Source organism: Monodelphis domestica, chromosome 4, assembly GCF_027887165.1.
Source record: "Monodelphis domestica isolate mMonDom1 chromosome 4, mMonDom1.pri, whole genome shotgun sequence".
NCBI lineage: Eukaryota > Metazoa > Chordata > Mammalia > Didelphimorphia > Didelphidae > Monodelphis > Monodelphis domestica.
This window is the reverse complement of record NC_077230.1, coordinates 254,577,601-254,602,457: the sequence shown is the minus strand read 5'-3', so window position 1 is coordinate 254,602,457 and position 24,857 is coordinate 254,577,601. Positions and strand designations below refer to the sequence as shown.

Sequence of the window (24,857 nt, the reverse complement as noted above, 5' to 3'; positions counted from 1 at the left end):
GACATTGTGGGGATAAGATAGATGGTATAAAGAAACAAGTTGGGAGGGGACAGGATTTATCTGTGAGCATCGGGGGTGAAAATCACTGGGGTCTGTAGAGTATAAGGTGATGGAAGTATGCTAACTATTGAGGGGGTGTATCAATGATTGCAGAGGTCTGTTGAGGGAGAGAGGCAATTAGACTGTTCAAGGTTCTTTCTTAACCTTATGAAAGAGGCTGAATGTTATCTTTTGAGGTTCCAGGAGGCCCACCTCACAAATGACAGAAACAGGCTGTGTGTAAAGCTGTGGGGAGCCTAATAAGAGTATAGGATGTATCTGGTGAGACTACTAAAGAAATTTCTTTGGGGAAAGGTAGTAACCAGAAGAGAGGGGACAAGACTTGATCCTCAAGTAGTCTTCCAAGAGAGCACTGGGGAAAAAAATCCTTAGAATATAGAAAGAAACTGAGTTGGATAGTCTGTTCTGGTTTGGGGATGACTATAGAATGTAAAACCTAGTACTTTTCAGTGCAATACTAGAAATTTACCATTTCCATGTTCCGATAATGAATGAATTCTATTCATGGGATTATGATAGTTTTAATTCATAGTTATCAGTGACATTTGAGCATTTTGTTTTCATCTCTTCCTCTTGTTCACAAGTATAGGTACCTTTTTTTTGAAACTTTCTTCAGCCCTTGAAGACAAGGATACAAAAAAAAAAAAACAGTGATTTTAGCTTGTCTTCTGCTGCTACATAGATGCCTATGGTGGCTGTTGGCCTTTCTGATTCTTCTTGACCACAGCTCTGCTCTGCTATTTCTTTCTCCTAATGCTTTAGATTGCTATATAACACCCCCCCCCAGTTCAGTTTCTTAAATCCTAGTTCAGGGGTGATTGACCCCATTCCTATTGCTGCTCAACTACATCACCTTATCAGCCTATAATTAGTTTGGAATTTTAGGTAACCTCAAACATCTTTAATCTTTGTTCTTTTCTTATCTGCTGGCCCCTTTCTCTGCTGCTTATAATTATACTCAGTTTTTCTCCTTCTTTTAAAAATCTTTACCACACACTATTCTCCCCTCAAGCTATATCTCTTTTCCCTTTATAGCCAAACTCCTAGGGAAAGATGTCTATATACAACATTCATTTCCTCCATTTCTTCTTCTGTAGCTCACTTCTCAGCCAATTCTAAAGATGGTTTCCAGTCTCATTTGGCCAAATGAAAATATCTTCAAAGTTTCCAGTCTTCTCTTAACTACTAAATCACATAATCCTTTCTCAGTCTTCATTGTTCTTGACTGATGTTGCTAACCACCTCTTCTTTGTGGAAACTTTTTCCTTCTTAGATTTTTGTGTCATTACTTTTTGTTTGTTTGGGTTTTTTCTTTTTCCTACCTGTTTGACCACTTCCCTAAGTCTACTGTACTGCATCATCATCCATGGCATACCTCCTAACTTTACATGCCTATTCTGGCCCTTCCTTTTCTATCTTTTCTTTCAATGATCTCATTAGCTCCTAGGAATTCAATTATCTTTATGCATTTATTTCCTAGATCCACATATCCAAATGTAATCTTTATCCTGAACTTCACTCCAATATTAACCAGCATTTTGTGGGTTGTTACCAAATGCTGAAAACTGTGAAGCATGATTCTATGTCCAAAATGGAACTAATCTCCATACCCCTTCTCTCTCTCTATCTCTCTGTCTCTCTCTTTTTAAAAACCCTTACCTTCCATCTTAGAGTCAATACTGTGTATTGGCTCCAAGGCAGAAGAGTGGTAAGGGTTAGGCAATGGGGGTCAAATGACTTGCCCAAGGCCACACAGCTGGGAAGTGTCTGAGGTCAAATTTGAACCCAGGACCTCCCGTCTCTAGGCCTGGCTCTCAATCCACTGAGCCACCCAACTGCCCCCATGTCTCTCTCTTTTTAATATATTAAATTTCTTTGTATCACTATCACTTGTATACATAGTGCCTTGCACATTAAAAGGTAACCAAATCATTGTTAAATTAATGAATATATTCAGTCTGGTTATGTTGAATGATAGAAAGAATTGAACTGGAGACTTAGAATAGGATTTCAAATTCTGTCTCTGCTACTTACTCCTTATGATCTTGGGCAAGTCTCTACATCTGTCTAGGCCTCCATTTCCTTATGTGGAGTGTGAAGGAGTTGAACTAAATGATCTCTTAAGATCCCTTCCAGCATCCAGTCTATGATCCTCTAACCTCCTGGCCCATTAAATATTTTTATAGAATTAAAGCCCCCATTCCTATTACAGCATTTATGCCTGTTTCAAATGCTGTTGGTTATTTGCTTATTTCAGAGAAGCTAATTCTTTCTTGTCTTCCTTGTTTTATGTTGGCACATTGATTTCTCAAAAGGCATGTGAAAGGTATAAAAATTTAAGAAGAAATTTTAGTCAGTTCTTCTGAAGTGGTCTTGAGAGAACAAACAGTATGCATCAAAGAATCTCTGTTGTAGTGACTGAAAATAAATAAATTGATGATTTGGGGAATTATACTGGTAAAAGTTTAATTTTCATTTTCCTTAGTGATTTCCAAATTCTTCTGGTTACTGTCTTGCTACAATCATATTATGACTCATAGGAAGAATATTTGTGTGAAGGATCAAGATGTTAATTCTTATAAAATGATATTCATAGACTACCATATAAGGATAGTGCTGTGAGTCTAAACCCTGTGTCATTGAGTAGCTTTGGGTCTCTGAAGTCATGTTCAAAATACAAACAAGAACTATAACCTCCAGAGAATGATGTTCTTTTGTTTTGAACCTAAAGTAGCCTCTTAGTTCTCTACCTTACTCAAATCAAATCTTTATTAAATACACTGGAACCAAGATTAGTTCTGAATTTTTGACCAAGCAGATTATTACCCATTTTGTGCAAGACTTTTTTATATCAGCTTATTTTAATTCTTAACATCTTGTAATTCCCATACTATAAGATCAGTCTGGAAATCAGCAGGTTCCGAGGTTCTTGTGTCTTATCATTACCATCCTATAATATCAGCCTACAAATCAGCAAGTTCAAAGATTGTTACTTAAAGTTTTTTGTACTTTTGAATATGCTTGTTCAAAAAAGTTCAAACAGTGAATATTGGTGTCATTTTCTAGTAATTAATATAAAAATCAGTTACAGGTTGTAGATATATTTCTTAGCACCTAAGATATGACTGTTCTTTATCTGAGCTTATATAGCTGTTCAAAGGATCATAGGTTTAGAAATTGGAAAGGACTTTAGAGGTCTTCTAGGTCAACCTCTTAGGCAGCTAGGTGAATTTGTGGATAGAGCACTAGACTTAGAGTCAGATTCAAATTCAAATAAGACCTCATTCACTGACTAGCAGTATGGCTATCAGTAAGTCACTTAATCCTGTTTGCCTCAGTTTTCTCATCTAAAATGAGTTGAAGAATGAAATGATAAATGACTTCAGTATCTTTGCCAAGAAAAAAACCCAAATGGAGTCACAAAGAGTCAGATGTGCCTGCAGCAACTGAATAACAACAACAAAGGTCAACCCCTCTTATTTTATAGATGAGAAAACCGAGTGATGGTGAATCTTCTAAACTTCAGGCCTAGCCCCCAATCCACTGTGCCATCTGGCTGCCTATATGAAATCTAGGACCTAACATATATGTATAAAAGCCCAAGAAGTGATAGAAATAGATTTAGGAAGTGCTAAAACCTAAATCAGTTTGGCTTACATCTCAACTACAAAAGAACTTTCTACTAACTAGATTTTTGCCATGGACATAGGCTTATAGGAGCTTTAGATTTAGATTTAGAGATGAAAAGTACCATGGAGATCATCTAGATTCTAATTCTTTTACAGAAAATGATACAAAAATGCAGAGAAGTTAAGTGTTGTGCTTAAAACAACACAAGTAGAAAGTTTCAGAGCTCAGATTTGAACACAAGTCCTCTGATTCTAAAAACTTTTTTTTTCTCACTGAACCAGGCTGCCTCTTAAGTTTTGCCATGTGTTTCTGATTTCAGAATCTTAAAGAATCTTCTTGTTGTTATGGTGGGAAAGTATGATGCAGAATTTTACAATCTCTAAGAACATTCCATTTTACCATTTATGGTATACATTTTTACAAGATTACTTGGGACTTTAACTTGATTGAGAGTTGACACTATAGTTAAGCTCTATTGTACAAAGGTCTAGTTTACAAATATGAACATTTATAATCGGAGAAAGTATGTTGGAGATTAATTTAACACGAGATGGTTCCTTGTTTTAAAAAACCATTGAGGCCTAAAAGAGTGAGTTCAGAGTTCCATTTGCTTTTCTGACTTGGATCTTTCTCTCTGAAGAATATTTAGATCTTGATTTTAGCTGCTAACTAGTGATGCTTAGGCAAGTTAGTCTCTTGAGACCTCAGTTTCCTCATTTGTGAGGTAAGGGGGTTAAGCTTAATGATATCCAGGGCCCTTTCCAGTTCTGAGTCCTTTGATTTATATTGGAATTGGAGAGCCATCTTCTGCCAAGGGGTGATAGGCTCTTATTTACTTGTTCAAGTTCAAGTGGGTGTTGGGAGAAGAGACTTGATCTCCCTTTCTTGCCTGGGCTGGAAATGCAATAGTCACTCACAGACCCAATCCCAATGTTGATCAACATTGAAACTTTAACCTGTATCCTTATCCCAACATACCTGGTTAGTTCATCCTTCTCTAGGCTTCCAGGTCATCTCTGCTCCCAGGACCTCACAGCATCTACCAGCCCAAGTCTCCCTAGAAGCAGGGGATACAGGTTTGTACCACCACTCTCAGATATGGCTGTTTATATGGAATCATAGCACCTTAAAGTTTTAAGGGGATTTGGAATTCATCTAATTTGATCTATATATACTATAAGAATCTCTCCTTTATAACCTCTGCTCAGACATTTCCAATGATGGAGAATTTATTACCTAAACAGGAAGCTCAATCCATTTTTAAAGATCTAAGATAGAGAGAAGGCTAAAATGTGACACCCACAATTGAACCCAGGACCCCAAATGTGATCTAAGTTATTGAGTGCAACAAAATTCTCACCTTCTTCAAAAAGGGCATTCTACACATGAAAAAGTGTTCTAAATCTTATAATCGGAAAAATAGTAATCAAAACAACTCTGAGGTGCCACCTCATACCTAGCAGATTGCCTAATATGACAGCAAAGGAAAGTAATAAGTATTGGAGGGGATGGGGCAAAATTGGGACACTAATGCATTATTGGTGGAGTTGTGAATTGATCTAGCCATTCTGGAAGGCAATTTGGAACTATGCCCAAAGGACACTAAAAGACTGTCTGCCCTTTGATCCAGCCATAGCACTGCTGGTTTTGTACCCCAAAAAGATAATAGAGAAAATGTGTACAAAAATATTTATAGCAATGTTCTTTGTGGTAGCAAAAAATTAGAAAATGGGGGATGCCCTTTGATTGGGGAATGGCTGAACAAATTGTGGTATATGTTGGTGATGAAATACTATTGTGCTAAAAGGAATAATGAGCCAGAGTAATTCCATATGAACTGGACCAACCTCCAGGAATTGATGCAGAGCGAAAGGAGCCAAACCAGGAGAACATTATACACAGAGACTGATACACTGTGGTACAATTGAACATAATGGACTTCTCTACTAATAGCAATGTAATGATGCAGGACAATTCTGAGGAACTTAGGAGAAAGAACACTATCCGTATCTAGAGAAAGAACTGTGGGAGCAGAAACGCAGAGGAAAATCATTTCCTTGATCACATGGTTTGATGAAGATGTGATTGGGGGACGTAGATCACTCTATTGCAATAATATGGAAATAGGTTTAGATCAGCAATACATGTAAAACCCAGTGGAATTGCTCGTTGGCTATGGGAAGGGTGTGGAAGGAGGGGAGGAAAAGAACATGAATCATGTAACCATGGAAAAATATTCTAATTCAATTAAATATATAAGCTTTAATAAATAAAAAAAGGAAAAGGAAAAAAGGGCATTCTACTCAGTAAAGCTCAAGATTGCATTGTTTGGTTTTGGTTTTGGTTTCCATGTCATGCTGAATATTGAATCTGTAGTTTTAATATAACCTCCAAATCTTTTTCATAGGAATTGTTGCAATCTACCCATGCCTCCTTTATTCCTTTCTCGGGAAGCTTGTTTGTTTTTTGTTTTTTCAAAGCAAGTGCAAGACTTTACATATCTCTGCATTAAATTTCATCTCATAAGACTTTGACAGTTGTTTTGAGCATTGTTAGCCAGCTTATATTATTGAATCCTGTTTCTTTCGTCCATGTTAGCTTATCCCACTGAGTACCATATTTCAGAAGGGAGAGTTTTCTATGGATGAAGAATAATTAAATGAGGGGTAAGCAGGAGGGAGATTGCCCTTTAGACCATACCATGTAAAAATCAGCCCAAAAAACTGGAGTTGCATGTTTTGGCAAAGAAGAGACTTGGGTTATATGTTGGGGGGGGGAGGTGGAAAAGACATTAAGAAGTGGCAACTGTTCTGAATTATTTGATGAACTATGGTGAGGAAGAAGAAGTAGAATTACTCTATATAACCAGCTGCCCATTGCACACCTCTATTTTGATGTTTCATAGACGTCTCAACTGTCCCTAGTCCAAACTTCACTATTTTAAGGGCATCCTTCTAGTCTCCTGGATTGACAGCCTTGTAGTCATCATAACACTTCCTTCTGTCCGATTCTCCATATTGACCATATGCTCCATTCTCTATATGCTATCTCGGTAGCATCCATTGTGTCTGATCCTTCTGGTCCAGTCCCCCATTACTCTTCCTGTAGTATCACAGTAGTTCCCTAATGGTACTGCCCAATTCTGCTTTCTCTCTTATCCATTCCATCCCACACACAAAAGCCAAAGTAGCCTTCCTAAAGCAGTCAGCTAGCTTTGATAAGTTCTGGTGTTTGACCACATCATTCTCTTACTACTTTACAAACTGCTAATCTTGTCTTCTAAAGCCCATCACTATTTGACACTTACCTTTCTTCACATATTCTCAGTTCCAGACCAACAAATCTACTTGGTTTTCCTCAAAATTTGTCATTCCATCTCTTGCACATTTGCCCTTGTGTCTGCTCTTTGTGCAGGCTATTCTCCATGCCTCGAATGAATGAACGAATGGTTGAGAAAGTATTTATTTAGTACTTATGGGTACACTGTGTTGAGTGCTGGGATACAAGCAAGAAAAGGTCTCTACCCTCAAAAAGCTGACATTCTGAAACATAAGCTAGTTGTATAGTGATTGCAGAGTAGGAAGTCTCTCTGGTTTTGATTTACCCATGACTGACTTTCAGCCTGACTTCTAAAATCATTACCCTCAGCCAGCATCTAACATCATATCTGAAATATATTAGGTACTTAATAAATGTCTTCTGCAGGAATGGGAAAAAAAAAAAGCTTACATTCTATCAGAGAAAATAGCATATTAATGAGAGCTGAGAACAAGACAGTAGGGTTAAGGAGGTAGAGTTGGAGTATTTACAGCAACATCATTTGGAAATGGTCTGGGAGTGATAGGGAGACTTGATTCAGATGCAGATTCAGTTCCCAAGCAGAGTCCAGGTTCTGGTGGGAGGAGAATGAGATGATAGTCAGAGAGCCATGGAGGCTCGGCTTAGAGAGGGCAAGGAAAACTTCATTTCCACTGCTTAGAATGCCTCCCTCCCTTTCTCCTCTCCTCAGGTGCCAACTTCTACAGAAAGCCTTTTCTCATCTCTTTTGTTGTTTGTGTTCTTTTTCTCTTTAAATTAGGTATTTATCTGTTTAAATGTTGTATTCCTCTATTACAAAGTAAGTTATTTGAGGATAAGAAATGGCTTTCATTTTTTCTTTATACCTAGCACAATGCCTTCCTTGCCTTTGTATTAGTTGTTTGATAAATGCTTGTGAATTAAAATGAACAGAAGCAGGAGTAATGGGTGGAGGTTTTGGAAAGTGACAAGACAGATTTAGGCTTAATTTTCTTTCTAACAACTATAGGTGTCCCAAAGTAAAATGGGATAGCTAGGCATTTAGTTCATTCTCCTTTCCTAAAAAATCTTCCAGTAAAGACTGGATAACTCCTTTTTAGTGATGCTGCAAGACATTTGGTAGGTACAGTTATGATTTGGCCTATATAACCAATTAGCATTCATATAGCACTTTAAAGTTTGGAAAATACTTCATTTATACAAGGTATCCCAAAGCTTTAAACTTTAATGACATAAAACCATATTAAGATTCTTGGGATGCCTAATAATATCTGATTTGAATCTCATAACTCTCCTGGGAGATTGGTTACCCCCATTTTACAAAGTTCCTCATGACAACTATTTAAGGTAGGTGATGCTAATATTATTGTCCCCGTTTAAAAAATGAGAGACTCCAATAAACCCCTGGAGGACCAGGGACTATTTTGTTTTAATCCTCATCTTTCATAGAGTAGGCACATAGAAGTTGTGACTTACCAAGGGTCACACATATGGTAGGCTTTTTAAAGGCAAGATTCACATCTGGTTCTTTCTTCATTCCAAGACTGGTATTCTTTACCTTTCACCGTGTTGCCTAGTTGCATCTATGGGATTAAATGAGTTCTGTAAAATAGGGAACTTAAAGAGAAATCTCAAACTAGTCTATTTTATCTCAAAGGTGGTAAATTGTAATTATGCAAATGACATTTTTACAAGTAAATTTGTAATCATAAATGTGTTGAATCAGAATTTGAGAGCTAATGGATTCAGTTCATCTAGTCTATTTTCTCTGATAATTTCTTTCATCTAGTGATACACTATAAAGTAACTAATCATAATAATGGTTTCCTTAAGGCAAGAAGTTATTTCTTCTGGTGGCCTAGTTGTTGTTCCTAAGTTTTTAGACAGGAAAAAAAAATTGGGCCTGATTCCATGAGTTCCAAAGAACTCTAGACCTTCTTGTTTCATTAAGCTTTTGTTTATTTTTAGTGTTATCTCTAATTCTAAGAGGGTCCTTAATCAGGAATGAGACATTAATATTAAGTCACCTACCATATTCTGACTGGAGTTTTGTTTATTTTTATTTTTAACGTTGTAAGAAGAGAGAGCTTCTACCATAGCAACCAAACAATCCACCTACCAACCAATAGTAATGTAATGCTTTCCACAAAGACTAAATAATCCAAATTTGACTATCAGTTATATTTCATTCATAGCATATTACATAAACTGTCATCTACCTTTAACCAAATGTCTATAGTTTGCTTTATTTCTCATATTCTCATATTATACCTCTCCATGCCTATGAAGAACACTTTTTCAATGTTATGCTTATTAAAAATTCCCTTTTTTTTTTTTTGCTGATGTGTGATAGTCAATTATCATTATGTAATGACTCAGGGAAGTGAGAAATAGAGGATAGTGTGTGCTCTTTCCAGAATCCTTGTGCTAGATACTCAAAAGCAAAATGGGGAAAGACTATAAATACAGATCTATAAACAGATCTCAAAGACTTAATAAGTTTGTACCTTGTTCAGTGTGTTAGCAATGTACTTTGTCATCAAAGAAAGCCAGTAAGAACTAAGGCTGAACTAAGAAGGAAATGATAGTTTTGCTCTACACTACTCCAATTATACTAACCCAACAACATCTGAAAGTATGATGTTCCATTTAGGGAATCACTTTATTTTATTTTCTTTCATTTTATTTTTTTAAACCCTTACCTTCTGTCTTGGAATCAATATTGTGTATTGGTTCCAAGGCAGAAGAGTGGTAAGGGCTAGGCAATGGGGGTCAAGTGACTTGCCCAGGGTCACAAAGCTGGGAAGTGTCTGACGCCAGATTTGAACCTAGGACCTCCCATCTCTAGGCCTGGCTCTCAATCCACTGAGCTACCCAGCTGCCCCTGGGAACAGCATTTTAGAAAGAATAGTGGTCAGCTTGATAACAAAGTTCAAAGAACTGGGAATATGGATCTTGGAAAAAAAGATATAGCTTGGGGACAGGGAGATGGAATAGAGGAGATTCCCAGAAGACCTCATAACAATTTTTGAGTATGTGCAGGCCTATCATGTAGAAGAAGGTTTAGACTTTTAATGTTTGGTCCCAAAAGATAGAAACTAGGAGTATTAGGTAGAAGTTGCGTAGTCTTAATATAAGAAAGAACTTTATAGTCATAGGAATGCAGAAGTAAAATGGGCTTCCTTGAAAGATAGTGGTTCACCCTCACCAAAGGTGTTCAAGCAAAGGCAGACCACCTGGTAAGTGTGTGGTAGAGGGGATTTTTTTTTTGGATATGGTTTGAACTACATGATCTCTGGCCTTCCAGATCTGAAATTCTGAGATTGTAGATCAAGATGTGGAGTACGCTAATTTAGATAAATCATCTTTTTCCTTTACCATGACATATTTCTAAAATGTAATGAAGTTACTTATTAGCCAATTTCTAGGTGGCATTGGGCATTTGTAAAGACATATTGAACAAGCAGGAGGCAAAAAGCCAAATCCTACCAGCCAGGCTTGTTTTGTATTTTTAAATACAATAAAACAAGTGGTGAATTGTGGGCCATGGTTGAACTAGCAGTAGAATTATAGGATAATATCTTTAAAACTGGAAGAAACCTTAGACATTATACACTGGACTTGGACTCAGGAAGAGTGTTCAAATCTTGCCTTAGGTACCATGTAATCCTGGGTAAGTTACTTAGCCTCTCTCATCCTGAGTTTCCTCATCTATAAAACAAGATTGAAAATAATAGTACCTACATACTGGGCTATGAGAATCAAATGAGATAATGAATCTCAAACATCACTTTGTTAAACCTTCAGGAGCTTTATAAAAGCTAGCTATTGAGTACAACCTTCCCTTTCACATTACAGATGAGGCAATAGAGATAGGTAAAGGAACTTACCCAGTGTCACTGAGGGAAATAAGTGGTAGATCTGGATTTGAACCAAGTCCTCTGACTAAATCCAGTTTCAGTTTAGATTTAGATTCTATTTCCAAAAGGAAAAAAAAAAGAGTGAGAGTGCCTCAATCCAAGATTAACCCCAGACACATATGATTTAGTATGGTAAAGGAAGAAAAGAGTAGGATACAGGAGTGTGGGCCATAGTTGCAAGAAAGCATGACTTTCCTATTGCACCACTTGGGTTCCTCTGCCACAATGAGGGGTTACATTATGGCCCAGGTGAAACACTATGGCTACAAACTGACCTGATTTTTTATGGCACAATTCCTCTAGGATTTAAAAAATTTACTAATCATTAGCTAAAAATAGAATAGATTTCCCTCAAGAAAGAGCTCGCATCCCACCTTCAGAATCTTTCCTTTCTAATCTCTTCATATGTTGCTAGAGCCTTCCCTTCTGACAATTTTTTTATCCACCCTGTATGTATCTTCTGTGTACCTCATTATGTCAATGTTGTCTCTCCTTCTCCTTGGGGGCAAGAACCATGTTTTTGCCTTTTTGTGTCTAGCACTTAGCACAGTGCATGGTACATAGTAAATACTTGTTGACCAATTGTTCCCTTTCGTTGGAGGTCTTCAAGAAGAGGCTGGATGACCCCTTGTTAGGTGTGTTATAGTATGGATTGGACAAGATGACTTCTGTGACCCCTAAAGGTCTATGATTCTATTTTTGAGTGTGTGTTGCATACCAGGTTTCAGCTAAATATGGAGCAATCCTTTACTCAGGTGTATTTGGGATGAATCACCTGAAATCCTCCTCTAGCCCTTTATCAGCCTGGAGCTGACCCTGGGTTTCTAAAGGTAGTGGAGCTCTCTGCTAGGCTAAAGCTAGAAAGAGCCTGGTGGTGATGTGTTTTATCCAAGAGGCAAGTCAGAGAGTATCATCACCTGGCTGGCTGGAGAGGGACCAAGTTTTAGGTCATAGAGCCTCTCAAAGACCACTTGACAAATTGAAAAGAGGCTAAAACCCATGTTGTTTTAAGAGTATATGCACTTCAGTGTAACTCTAGATCCTCTAGAAGAAGGTGGCTGGGAATGACCCATGGAGACATGGTGGTGGGGAAGGAAGTTACTGTCCCTTGTTTGCTCTGAAGTACCACTGAAAGACTGGTCACAAAAGCATCTCTGGTTCTATTGAATTTGAAGATAAATGTGTTGTGCCCTCTATGGAGAAATAACAAGTATATTCTCAGTGTTGTTTCATTTTCCATGCCTCCATTGATCCCTAACTGAAATCTATTTGAGGTTTTCATTGTCTTCATAGGCTTCATTATTTTGCTTCCCCCACAAGGCAGTTACCCGGTTTGTGGTGCCTGCTTAGCCAACTAGGATCTGAAGTATCTGTTGCCTTCCCTGAAAGGAGAGATTTTTATATTTGCTTTCCCATGCAGCTTTAAAATGACCATATCCTTTGGTTCCTCCACTCAGAAATATTGGTATTTCTCCTGACAAAACACTACTGTAAATAGTATACATATTGTTATTCTAATTCTGTTTAAAAGGAAGCTGGAGCTCAGAATAAGTGATTTGCTCAGAGTAATAACCATTTGGTGCTAGAACTAGAATTTTAATCTAGGTCTTATAGACTACAAATCCGAAGATCTTTCCACTGTATTTTGACCAGAATAATGGGATAACACTCAGATATATCTAATGGGGAAAGGGAGAGAGTGAATAAATTTTAATATCATGTGTTTTATGATTTTATACATCTCTTAACTGGGGAGGGGAGTCCTTGATATTTATAAAAGTTGCTTGAGCAGGAGCAGTATTTAAAATTAAGTCATCCACTGAAGTAAGAGAAATATTTGTGGCTTTAGTCTTTGTTATATTTGATATTAAGGCTAATTTCATTCTGATAGACCTGATTTATCACTACTATCCTCAAACATAATAGGGATTTCTTTCAGGATCCCAGAAAGGGTTTTGGAAAGTAGAAAATTTGTTAAATAACAATAAAGGTGGGGCAGCTGGGTGACTCAGTGGATTGAGAGCCAGGGACAGGAGGTCCTAGGTTCAAATCTGGCTTTAGTCACTTCCTAGCCATGTGATCCTGGACAAGTCACTTAACCCCCCCATTACCTATCCTTTACCACTCTTCTGCCTTGGAACCAATGCAGAAGGTAAAGGTTTAAAGGTTAAAAAAATAATAAAGGACAAAAAGCATAATGTAAAAATACGGCTTTTAAAATAAAATTATTAAGAAAGGAATAAATTCTTTTGTTTGTTTGCTTGGTTTAATGGATGGGTGTCAAGGTCATCATGACTTTTCTTTCCAAACATACGTAAACTTAACTCAGTTTCATGAACTATTTTATATGTGAAGTTTTTTTTTTTCTTAATAGACCAGTTTTTCAGCTGTAGCAAATAAAGAACCAACAATAAATTCCTTCTATATATTTCAGGGCCCCTTCCCGATGGATGGGAACAAGCCATGACCCAGGATGGAGAAATTTACTACATAAACCATAAGAACAAGACCACCTCTTGGCTAGACCCAAGGCTTGACCCTCGTTTTGGTAAAGGTTCATCTCAGACAAATGTTTTAGAATCTTTCTCACTACTCTTTCTCTGTGTGCATGTGTTTAAATGTAAACAACATTAATAGTTAATTAGAAAAAACTCTGCAGAATCTACTCTACTTTTTTAAGTACTATTTTCTCCACACTTTTATTTGTCATTTTAAACTTTGGAATTTTGGAAGTCTATATTAGTTATTCAACCAAGCCTTTTAGTTTGCCAGGCATCCTGGGGTTAAATGATCCAAAACACGGTTTTTCACAAATTTTTGTGAAGACACACTGACCTTACTTAAAGGTCTTTCCAAATTAGAACAATAAGCAGGCTGTCAAGCAACATTTGAAGCCTGCTTACCTGCTCATAATTCCAGCTCTTCTCTGTGATGCTATCAACAGATTCTTATGTCTCACTTCTACTGAGGTGGCTACTCCAACCCATGTCAAGCCAACCCTATGTTTTAAATGAAATATCAGCCAATCACCTTAGAACTGGATTAATGAGTGTAATGTGACTTTGTGAAACTACATAATCTCTTCCCACTTTATAATTCAAGAATAATAATAAAATCAAGTTATTTTATTGACCACCACATCCTCTCCCCATTCCAACCCCAAGTCAAGAGCTTTCCACTCCCCAATTCCCCCCTTCCAAATCAGGATCTTTTCCATCCCCCAAGTGTGATTGTTTTGATAATGGTGTGCAAGTTTGCTCTTGGTTTATTATTCTGATAATTCACTATTTTCAATTTCTTAAGTTGGATTTCTGAGGTATTTTTCCAGAGCTATGGAAAAATAAGTATAAAAAGGAGCAGATCATTGTGGTTTTGAAGCTTTAGTCTTGGACTCAGTGCAGCTAAATGAAAACAGTGTGCAGATCACTGAGTAGGTCAGGCTGAGAGGATAAAAAATCTTTGAAGCTTTACGGGAGTTGATCTAACAACAACTGGCGGGGGCCCTTAGGAGAAAAAGGCATTAACTCTGTGAATGCCATCTAAATTCAGCCCTGGAAAAACTGAGGTCTGCTTAGTTAATAATAGTTAATAGTTAAGCTGTTCAAAATATTACAAATCTCATCGGGCTATGTGGGTACCTTTTACCAAGAAGGAGGGTGCAAAAGTCAGATCTTCATTTACCCTTAGGTGAAATACAGAGGATCCTAAACTGACTGACCAGTTTTGTTGACAGGCTGAACTCATTATTCAAGTAAAGTCAAAGGTGGAGCATACTCAGAGGCTGTCAGTTTGGATAGATACACAGTTGGCTTAAACACTAGTCTTTAAGCTGCAGACCTGTTTGTATATTGTACAAGTAATGTAAGTATGTTAGTAATTTGCAACTTTGAATTCTGTTTATTACATGAATAAAACCTTGTGGTTGAAACAGAAAACCAAAGAACTATGAGAGATAATAAATGTAGTGACCAGGGATACCAGGCCCTGTTTCTTTAAATCATCCTAGAAGAAATAGACTCAGCTTTTCCATGTCTTAAAACTAAAAACAAAACAAAACAAAACACTCTACTGTGTTGCATTTTTTTCAACTTAAGCATTTGTGAAATAGAGTGAGAATAAAATCTTAGCTAAGCAACAAAGGTCATGAATTAGAACAAAACATTTCATTTTTAAGCAATGATTTCAACTGCAGGAGTGGCATGAAATAGTTTGCTGTGATCATTGCAAAGTTTCATTAACTATTAAAATGAGATGGTCCTTCCTTTTTCAAAAATAAATTCTCCCCCTCTGCTCTCCGCCATCAAACCACCTCATCTTCAACCAACAAAAGCCAACCCTTCCAACTAGAAACGTCCAAAAAGCTTCACGAGGTTCTCTTACTGTCTTCAGTTTCCCTTTTCGGGCCCACTGTGTATGTGTATCCCAGACAGGCTTGACAACATGCCAAGGCTTTTTATTTTGTGGCCCGACTTTTAATCTGTTCCAGACCTTTTCAGTCAGAGAGCTCAAGTGTAACTAGAGGGGGTTGGGGAGGGAGGGGTAAAATAGAAAAAAAGCATGTGGGTTTCTCTGATCTAGAGTGACGGCAAATAGAGACAAGCTGCTAGCTGCTGTTGAATTTGAAGGAGTTTTCCTTGAAATCTGGAATTGTGCATATTGTATCATGGGTTACATTTTATTATTTCTGCCAAGGAAATATAAAGAGTTCCTTTCCCTTCCCTCTGGCCCACTCCGCTTTTTGACCTTTTTAGTCACTGCAGCATAATAATAAATAGTACATTTGTGTTTATAATTTTAGAGGAATAATTTTACCTATTTTCCCAAAACTTCTATGTTCAAATAGTTAGTGTCTATTAGCTATAGTTTGGGTAATGTAGACCTATAGCTTTGGAGTTTGAAATGGAGCATACACACAGATGCTGCTCTCTTTTGTCATATATGGCCTTCCCAGTCATTGCCCGTCTCCTTTGTCCATGTGTATTATTTGTAATTCTCTGTTTTTGAGTGTTCAAGAAGTCCATTTACTATAATTTCAAAGCAATAATAAAACAATATAAGTTGTCCATATAAGTGTCATTTTAAGAAATTAGAAGTTACCAATTCCTTCTTATGTTAATATCATTTATATCCCTCCCACCAACAAACCCAATGAATTTTTTTAGGAGATAGAAAATCAGTTCAGCAAAACTCAAATTAACTGAATCATAACCAGGAAGGGGGGGGGGGGGAGAATAATCATTTTTATATAGCACCTACCATGAGCCAAACACTTTTGCTTTGCTAAACACTTTTACAAATATTTTACAGCCCTGCAAAGAAGATGCTGATATTATCCCACATATTACAGTCGAGGAAGCTGAGGCAAATAGTAATTAAGTGACTTGTCTAGGTTCACACAGTATATGACTAGATTTGAAATTGTCTTCCTGACTACAATGACAGAAGCCGAGTTTCACACCCAGTAGTCTTCCACCTCTTCAAACAAGTGTGATTTTTCTCTTCTTTGAAGAGACAAGCTTTTCCAGTATATTTATATTCAGATTCTTTTTAGTTAATACTTAGTAGTTTCTGTATATGTTATTCCCTGACACTTTTTACTACATTCTGTATCTGTTCATCTCTTATGCTTTTCTGATTTTTCATATTATCCTTTCTTACAATACAAAATTTCTATAATTACATTCACGCAGCACAATTTGTTTAGCTATTCTCCGATCAATAGACATCTCCTTTGTTTTCAGTTTTTTTTTCCACTACAAAAAAGTGTTTGCTGTGAATATGACACCTTTTTACCTGTCTTTGGCCTCCTTATGGTTTATGTCTAGCAGTCAGATCTCTGGGTAAAAACGATAATGGACATTTTGTCATTTTCTTAACATTCCAGTCTGCTTTTCATAAAGGTTGGACAACTTCATAGATCCATAAATACAGTAAACCTCTTTCTACAGTAGCCATTTAGTTTCAAGCAAGAAACTGACTTGGAACCCTTTATCAATCAATGTTCAGTTCTTCCTCTCTTCTGAAGAACTGTACCAGGAAACTTACCTTTCTCCTCATTTATGAATCACTTTTTAAAATCTCCATTTCTTTGTAAAGAAAAATTCAAATCAGTGAATATTACCATTTTTTTAGTTGTAGCACTTGCTATTTTTTTTCATGAAAGACCCTCTGCCTAAAAGTGATGTATTATTCCCATGGTTCTTTTTCAAAAGACTTTATTGAGAAATTTATAACACCCTTACCCCTATTTTGAATCCAAGGTATTTTTGATTAACAGATAAAGTGTGCATGATGAACTGTGAGAATAATGTAAAATATCAAACTTCTCTATTTTGAATTTGAGAATTCCTCTTTTCTCTTACGACTTTTGTTCTAATATGTATCATCAAGACAACTTCAAATATAGATAAACATTTTCTTCTGCATTTTGGAGATTCTGATTTTTTTTTCCTTGTCAGTATTTGAATAACTCCAGTAACAAAAAAAATGCTAATGAAAACACAAACATTAGGAAATTCTTTCTCAGGATAAAAGACAGTGGCCAAAACATTAACAGTTAATAAATTGTTCATATATGAAATGTTATTGTACCTAATGTTTATGTAAAAGGATGAATTATACAATGTAAGTGTTAATATTAGTGATCTGTGCTTCTGGAAATAGGTTTGCATAGCACCAGAAGGGTAACAATAAATACATATATGTTCAATATAATAATGTACTTTTTGAACCTTTGGACTTCATCCCCCAGAAGTCCCTTAGTATTTCCCAAAATTCCTTTTAATCTCTCCACCACCTTACTTAGTCACATTTGTATAAGTTCTAAAGCTCCGCATCCCCCGCTCCCTCTTCTTTTGCAAGCAGATTGGGTTAGCACCTTCTTAACTAGTTCTTTTTTTACTTTAGTTATTATTAATAAAACTTTTAAAATAATACTTAGTTATTGAATATTAATTTTAAAACTCACAGAAGAGAGGAAAGACCTCATGCCTGTTACATAGCTTCAAACTGTTGTTTTCAATGTTAGGATCTAATTATCAGTGATTAGATAATCATTGATAGAAATTAATGTCAAATTATCCCCCCAAACCCCAAAATATTTCTTTTTAAAAAGGAGTCGATTTAATGTTAGTATTAAAGGCCACAGCTTTTCCCCAGTTTCTCCTTCAATTATCAGAACAAAATTCTTTCTGTGAGTAATAAAGTAGTTAATAAATTTAAGTATAAGTTACTTCTCAGGGACTAAATAGCTGTGACATCAAATAAAAACAACATTTTCATTTCGATAAAATTGCTCTTTATGGCCAACTAATACCTGAAATTTTGCCCACTTTACCATACTATAAAACCACCCAGGGTCTTGGAGACTAGAAAATATAAATTATTTCATGGAATTTATAGGTAGTGGAAGTACTAACAACCTGCTCACAAATCTGCTGAATAAAATTGCCATGAATCGTTCACATAAAAAGCAATGTATTATCTTAAAAAAGAAAAGACTTTTTAAGCCTTTAATAATGAGCCTAAGCTGTCATGTAATGGCTAGATAGACTAAGAATAGATCACCCTCTTGGATTCTCCCAAAGTAGAAGAGTTAGTAGTATGTGACAGGCTTTGTGCAGTGGCAGCATGACATTTGGATTTGGAGTTAGACCTGGATTCATATCCTTGCTCTATGCCATTTAGGTGTATAGCCTTGTCCAGGATGCATACCTTCTTAGCTTCTGCTCCTCATATATCCAGTGGAGATTAAAATATTATCTGTCTTATAATACAATACAGTAAGCATTTATTAATTAAGCACCTACTATATGCCAAGCAGTATTCTAAGCTCTAGGGATACAAAGAAAAAAATAGAAATTCCCAGCCTTCTAATAGCTTATAACTTAATATCAGAAGGCAGTGCACAAAAGGGAGGGTTGGGGACTAAGGAGGATTTGGTGCAGAGGCTTCATATTCTGGGATAATCAAACCAAGCAGAGCTGATGATGAGAAAGTAGAGTGAGCTTAGCTCTTTATAAATGAAACCTTTGGGAGGAATTTGGTGCCCCACCCTCAACCTGCCCTCCAATCAGAGGAGAGAGGAGGCTGGGGGAGGTGGGAAAGTGTTGAGTATCCAAGATTGAATTGGAAATGTGATGATGAGATTTCAGGTGATTGGCTAGGGTTATTGTGAGCATCCCATGAGTTAATATGTGTGAAAGCCTTATTAAATATGAGTTTGGTGGTAGCTAGGTGACTCATTGGCTATAGAACCAGGCCTCTTCCTACCTGTGTGACCATCAGCAAAGTCACTTAACCCCAACATACCACTCTTCTGCCTTGGAACTGATCATGAGTATCAGTTCTAATACAGAAGGTAAGGTTTTGTTGGGGTTTTTTTTTCATGAGTTTGGGACAAAGAAGAATGAGTGAAAGGAGAGAAGCTACCAAAGGATATACAATAAGAAACTTATGAGAGAATTCAGTGAAAACATTTGATAGTATCATCCATGTGGCAATTCATTTCCTAGGCAATTCATTTCCCCTTGCTCTGAACCATGGTTTCCTTTCCATTCAAAAGTAAGAGGTTGGGGAGCAGCGTGGTAGCTCAGTGGATTGAGAGCCAGGCCTAGAGATGGGAGGTCCTGGGTTCAAATTTGACCTCGGACACTTCCCAGCTGTGTGATCCTGGGCAAGTCACTTAACCCCCATTGCTTATCCCTTACCTCTCTTCTGCCTTGGAACCAGTCCAAGTTGGAAGGTAAGGGTTTATTAAAAAAAAAAAAAGTAAGAGGTTGAACATAGTCCCTTTCTGCTTTAAAAGTCTCTCCAAACCGCAATAATTTGCCAGCATCAGAAAGTTGTCTTTTTTTTCTCCCTGTCTCTCCCAGTGACTCAAAAACCACCCACATTTTCCTCTGTAACCTCCTGTCATAGAGATCTTTGTCCTGTTTCTAAGAAGACCAGAAGTTTGGCAAGATTTAATTGCTATATTTAATTCGTTGTTTGTGCCTGCTTGCTTCAGACATGGCTGTAGAGCTAGACAAGAAGTACAAAGCCAGCCAGCCAGGCAGTGCTGTCATGGTAGTGTGGTTCCCTCTTACAGGTGCATTGCTATAAACTAAACTCTACATGGTGACCCTACTCAGAAAAATCACATAGCCCTCTCCTTCCTGTATCCTTCCCCTGCTCCTCCTTGCTTCTTTTAACTTTTAAGATAACAAAAGGATTAGCTTCCCCAAGTCCTCTAATGTTTGTTTATTTATCAGTAAGTTACTTGTCATGTAGAGGCAGCTGTAGGGAGCCGATAAGCATTTTAGGAGCCAAAGTCAATTAAAGATCATCAACAAAGACTGTGCATTGAACCTGGTTCTGCACAGATTTGCTTCATTGTTTGGGGGAAATTGATTTTACTTATGATCCAGATTGCAAACTGCCAAATCTCAAAGTTGGCCCTCAGAGGCTGGTTAATCCAAACTATACCTAAAGAAAAGCACTCTTTTTTTTTTTCTTTCTGGGATCTCTGTGTTTGATGGACTATTCTCCATCCTTCATCTACACGTTTCCTTTGGATGACGCCAGTTACAGTGGAGGGAAGGGACTCAGCAAATAATCTGCTCATATTTTCTTACATGATCCACTGTGAGGGAGTCACCCTAAGAAATGTATAGTCATAAAATCAGTCTTGCAAGTTGTTTAACTTTTTAAAATTGTTCTCATTTTTTAAAGTATCTTATTTTCTTTCTATATAACACTTTACCCAAAGAAAAAGAAAGCAAGCCCCATTACAGTATATTCTTTGAGAAAAGTTAAAGTTGCTGCTGACTGACTTAAAGAAAGGATATAGCCTTAAATTTTGGCAGTGCAGTATTGACTCTGTTGCAGTTTTCCAGAGTTTGGTTGCCCAGGAAGGCAGACAGAGAGACAGACAGAGAGACAGAGACAGACAGACAGACAGACAGACAGACAGACAGACAGACAGACAGACAGACAGACAGACAGATAGATAGATAGATAGATAGATAGATAGATAGATAGATAGATAGATTATAGATAGATAGATGCCAGCCTATTCTCCTTATTTCCTATCAGAGAATATATAATTCATTCATCATTCCTCATGGCACAATAATATTGCATTGTATCCTTATAACATAATTTGACCAGCCATTCCAATCGGACACAGTGTATTTCCACTATGTAATCTAATCTTTCACTTCATGCAGAATTCCCTAATAGGCAGTCAGTTGTCAAGTTTTTGCTTAAGTGCTTCCACTGAAAGAAGCTTGCTACTTCACAAGGCAGTCTGTTCTATTTGGGGATTGCTCTGATTGTTACAAAGTTTTTATTTGTGTTCAGCTGAAAACTGTCTTCCAGTCATTTCAGTTTAATAGTCCTAATTTTGATTTCTGATACTGCACAGCCCTTCAGTCTGATATCCCTGCAAATTATTTGAAGACCAACTATTATCCCCTTCTCCCCTCAAAAATCTAATTGTTCCCCAAATAGTAGGCATTTAACTGTTATTGAATTATGTTAATCATCCACAGCAACTTAATTTATTCTTAACAAATTACAGTTTCCAGACCTTTCACTCTATTGGTCATACTCTGATATGTACTCCAGTCTGTAGGTCATGAAGTACTCAGTACTAAATACTATACTCAAGATATAGTTTGACAAATTCAGAATATAGTAGGATCTGTTATCTCTTTGTCTTGGTATTCTATCTCTAATAATGTTATCCATTGACTGCAGTTAGCTTGGCAACCTTTTTTTTTAGGCAACCATTTTAACACCAATGGTTCATTCTGATCTTCAAGTCAACAGAAAAACTCAGGAATTTTTCTTGGTCTTTTCCAACTTTTGCAGTTGATATTTCTTTTAAATTTTATCTGTTATTTTCACCATGTCATTTCAACCTATTGGTCTTTTTAAGCCCATCATTTCTCTATCATATGCCTCCAAGCAGTTTAGCCTATCTCTTTCTTTGAACATAGGAACAACAGATAATTTTGTTTTTATTAGCATTTGAAATTCTTAGGTTATTTAGAGCTTTCTGGAACTTCCTGACTTTCTTCTAGGTCCATGCCACTCTTCTGCATGGATCCATGAGTCAAATATTTTGTATGTTACTTTTAAAAACATTATCTCAGTGGCAGCTGGACAATTTACTATATTGAGAGCCAGGCCTAGGGATGGGAGATTCTAGGTTGAAATCTGGCCTCAGACACTTCCCAGCTGTGTGATCCTGAGCAAGTCACTTAACCCCCATTGCCTAGCCCTTACCATTCTTCTGCCTTACAAAGTATTGGTTCTGAGGTAGAAAATAAGGGTTTAAAATTTTTTTTTAATATGATCTCATTAGAGAGTTCTGTGTACCATCACATTTCTTCCTTTGGTGATTTTCTTTTGATTACATGGAATAGGAGATGGAACTTTTGTATAACTTGGGGTTTCCTAGTAGTTAGATCTTATTATGCTCCATTACTCACCCCACCCTCATCACTTTTCCCTAATATGTTTTTCAGCATTTGTTTTCTAATATTGTGCGTTCCACATTTTCACCCTCTCTCCCTACCCTCCACCTTCCCTGAGACAGTAAGCAATGATGCCAACCTATATAGTTTAAGTTATGAATGTTTTTAAATAAGAATATGATTTGATAATTCCATAATGGTATCTGTCATACAGGTGCTACTCTTGTAAGATTTAAATTAATATCCAATAATTCCAAGTATTATATTTTATAAGATTTATTAATAATCACTTGAAGTAGAAAAAATACAAGAACAAAAGCAGAAGTCTAAGTAAAGCCATGTTGAGTAAAATTCTTCTGCCTGGCACTCACCCAACTGCCACAACTGCATTCCCTGAGAGCAAAGAGCAGGGGGGGCAAAGCTATACAAAACTTATATCTTCCCTACGTTAGTTTCATAACATAGATACATAAATGGGATGCTGGGAGAGAGAGTACCTAGGGAGAAAATTCTAATTACATACTGTCTAGTAGACTGGACCAGCTAGTATATTTTCATCTCTCAGAAATGTGATTAAAATGAAATAGCTATTATCCATCTAAATTACAAAGACTCAAATAATTAATAGCCTTTTTTCAAAGAAAACAAATATTACTCTTATATTTATTATATTTCATTTCTTCCCTTTTCATAGCCTTCTACACTCCTAAAAGTGTGCATTTTGTATATTTGCTTACTCTGTTCTTATTCGATTGACTCCCTTGCCCCTCTTCTTCACCTGTTGAATTCCTACTTAAACTTTGAACTTTTACTCAAATGCTATCTCCCCTTGGGTGTAGGAGATGGAACTTTAGTATAACCTGGGGTTTCCTAGTGGTTAGATCTTATTATGCTCCCTTTCCCATCCCACCCTCATCACTTTTCCCTTATATGTTTTTCAGCATTTGTTTTCTAATACTGTACGTTCCACATTTTCACCCTATCTCCCTACCCTCCACCTTCCCTGAGACAGTAAGCCATATGATACCAATTATACTAAATATGCTGTCATTTCTTATACTGCCCTGGGAAATAAGGAACCTGGCTTATTTAAACTTCGTGACTGTTTAGCACCTAGCACAGTACTCTGCACACAATAGACGTTTTAATACATTTTTAAAATTGTTTAATTTAAATTGAAAGGATTTGCTTCAAATCAGACAAATGGTAGTAAATTTCTGAGATGGAATTTTAATCCAGAGCCTGTGGTCTTTTCACACTACCACCTACTTCCCTTACAAGGGATAGTTAACCCACTGGATGACAAAATCAGGATTCAAAATTATCTTGAAAGGTTAGAATACTAGACCAAATCAGAGCTCTGGTCTTGGGAGAAAAGAAGGCCTACCTTTGACACTTTTATCCCTTCTTGATCCTGAACAAGTCATTTAACTCCCTAAACCTCAGTTTCTTTATGTGTAAAATGGAATTGAGCAGAATAATACTTATCTCAAAGGATGTTAGCAAGATCAAATGAAAACTTAATAACAGTATGGTACAGTAGAAAGAGCAGTGGCTCTGGAGTTCAGAGGACATGGGTTTGAATCCTGCCTGTTGATACTTATCAGCTATGTGAATTGAATAGAGTAGCATATTTAACCTTTCTAGGCCTCTGTTTCTCACCTGTAAAATTAAGAACTCTGAGGTACTCCTTGCTCTAACTAAAGGGCTTTTCAAGCCTTAAAGTACTATATAAATAATGGGTTAATCACATTAAGATGAAATTTGGTAGTAATAAATGTATATAATCTTAAGATAAAGGAGTACTGGCTGTACAGCATATTTGTTCAAAAATTATCTTATTGTTTGAATAGACCCAAGTTCTCAAGATGAGCCAGTGGTGTGAAGAGGCTGCCAAGAAAGCTAGTGCTGCCTTAGACTGCCTTAAGAGAGGCATAGTTCCCAGGGCTGGAGAGATCTTAGGACCCTTATATTCTCCTGTAGTTAGAGCAGATCTAGATGCCATTTTTTTGTAAAGATATTTTGTTACACCAGTTGCATGTAATAACATTTCCACTTGAATTTTCTAAAGTTATCTGATCCAAATTGTCTCCCTCCCTTTCCCTACCCAGAGATGATAAAGCAATTTGATCTGGGTTTTGTGTGTATTATGCAAAATTTATTTCCACTTTGTTCATTTTTGTAAGGGAATATTCCTAGAAAACCCAAGCCTCCCCCAAAAAACACGAATAAAATGAAAAATCATATGTACTGATCTGCATTCCAACTCCAACAGTTCTTTCTCTGGAGATGGGTAGCATTCTTCGTCATATGGCCTTCAGAATTGGCTTGGATCATTGTATTGCTGAGAGGTGCTAAGTCTTTCACAGTTGTAGATGCCACATTCTTTAAAAAAAAACCAAACAAACAAACAAACACTGGTAAGCTAGAGTGCCAAGAAGAAGAAAACCAGTATCATGGAGGTCGTCAAGTTCATGCCACATAATGG

General features: G+C 36.8%; 1 protein-coding gene across 12 annotated transcripts in view; it reads left to right on the top strand.

Moving 5' to 3' along the window:
* Positions 1 to 24,857, top strand: part of YAP1 (Yes1 associated transcriptional regulator) — a 153,346-nt gene that overhangs the window by 89,598 nt on the left and 38,891 nt on the right. For 4 of the 12 annotated variants that reach the window (XM_007494968.3, XM_007494965.3, XM_003341305.4 and 1 more), the window contains exon 4: positions 13,342 to 13,455. The exons of 4 other annotated variants lie outside the window; for them this stretch is intronic. In XM_007494968.3, coding sequence (XP_007495030.1) covers positions 13,342 to 13,455 — 114 coding nt within the window. Of the gene's footprint in view, positions 1 to 13,341; positions 13,462 to 24,857 lie in introns of all 12 variants that reach the window. 4 more of the 12 variants (XM_007494966.3, XM_007494967.3, XM_007494964.3 and 1 more) reach the window with 1 other exon arrangement.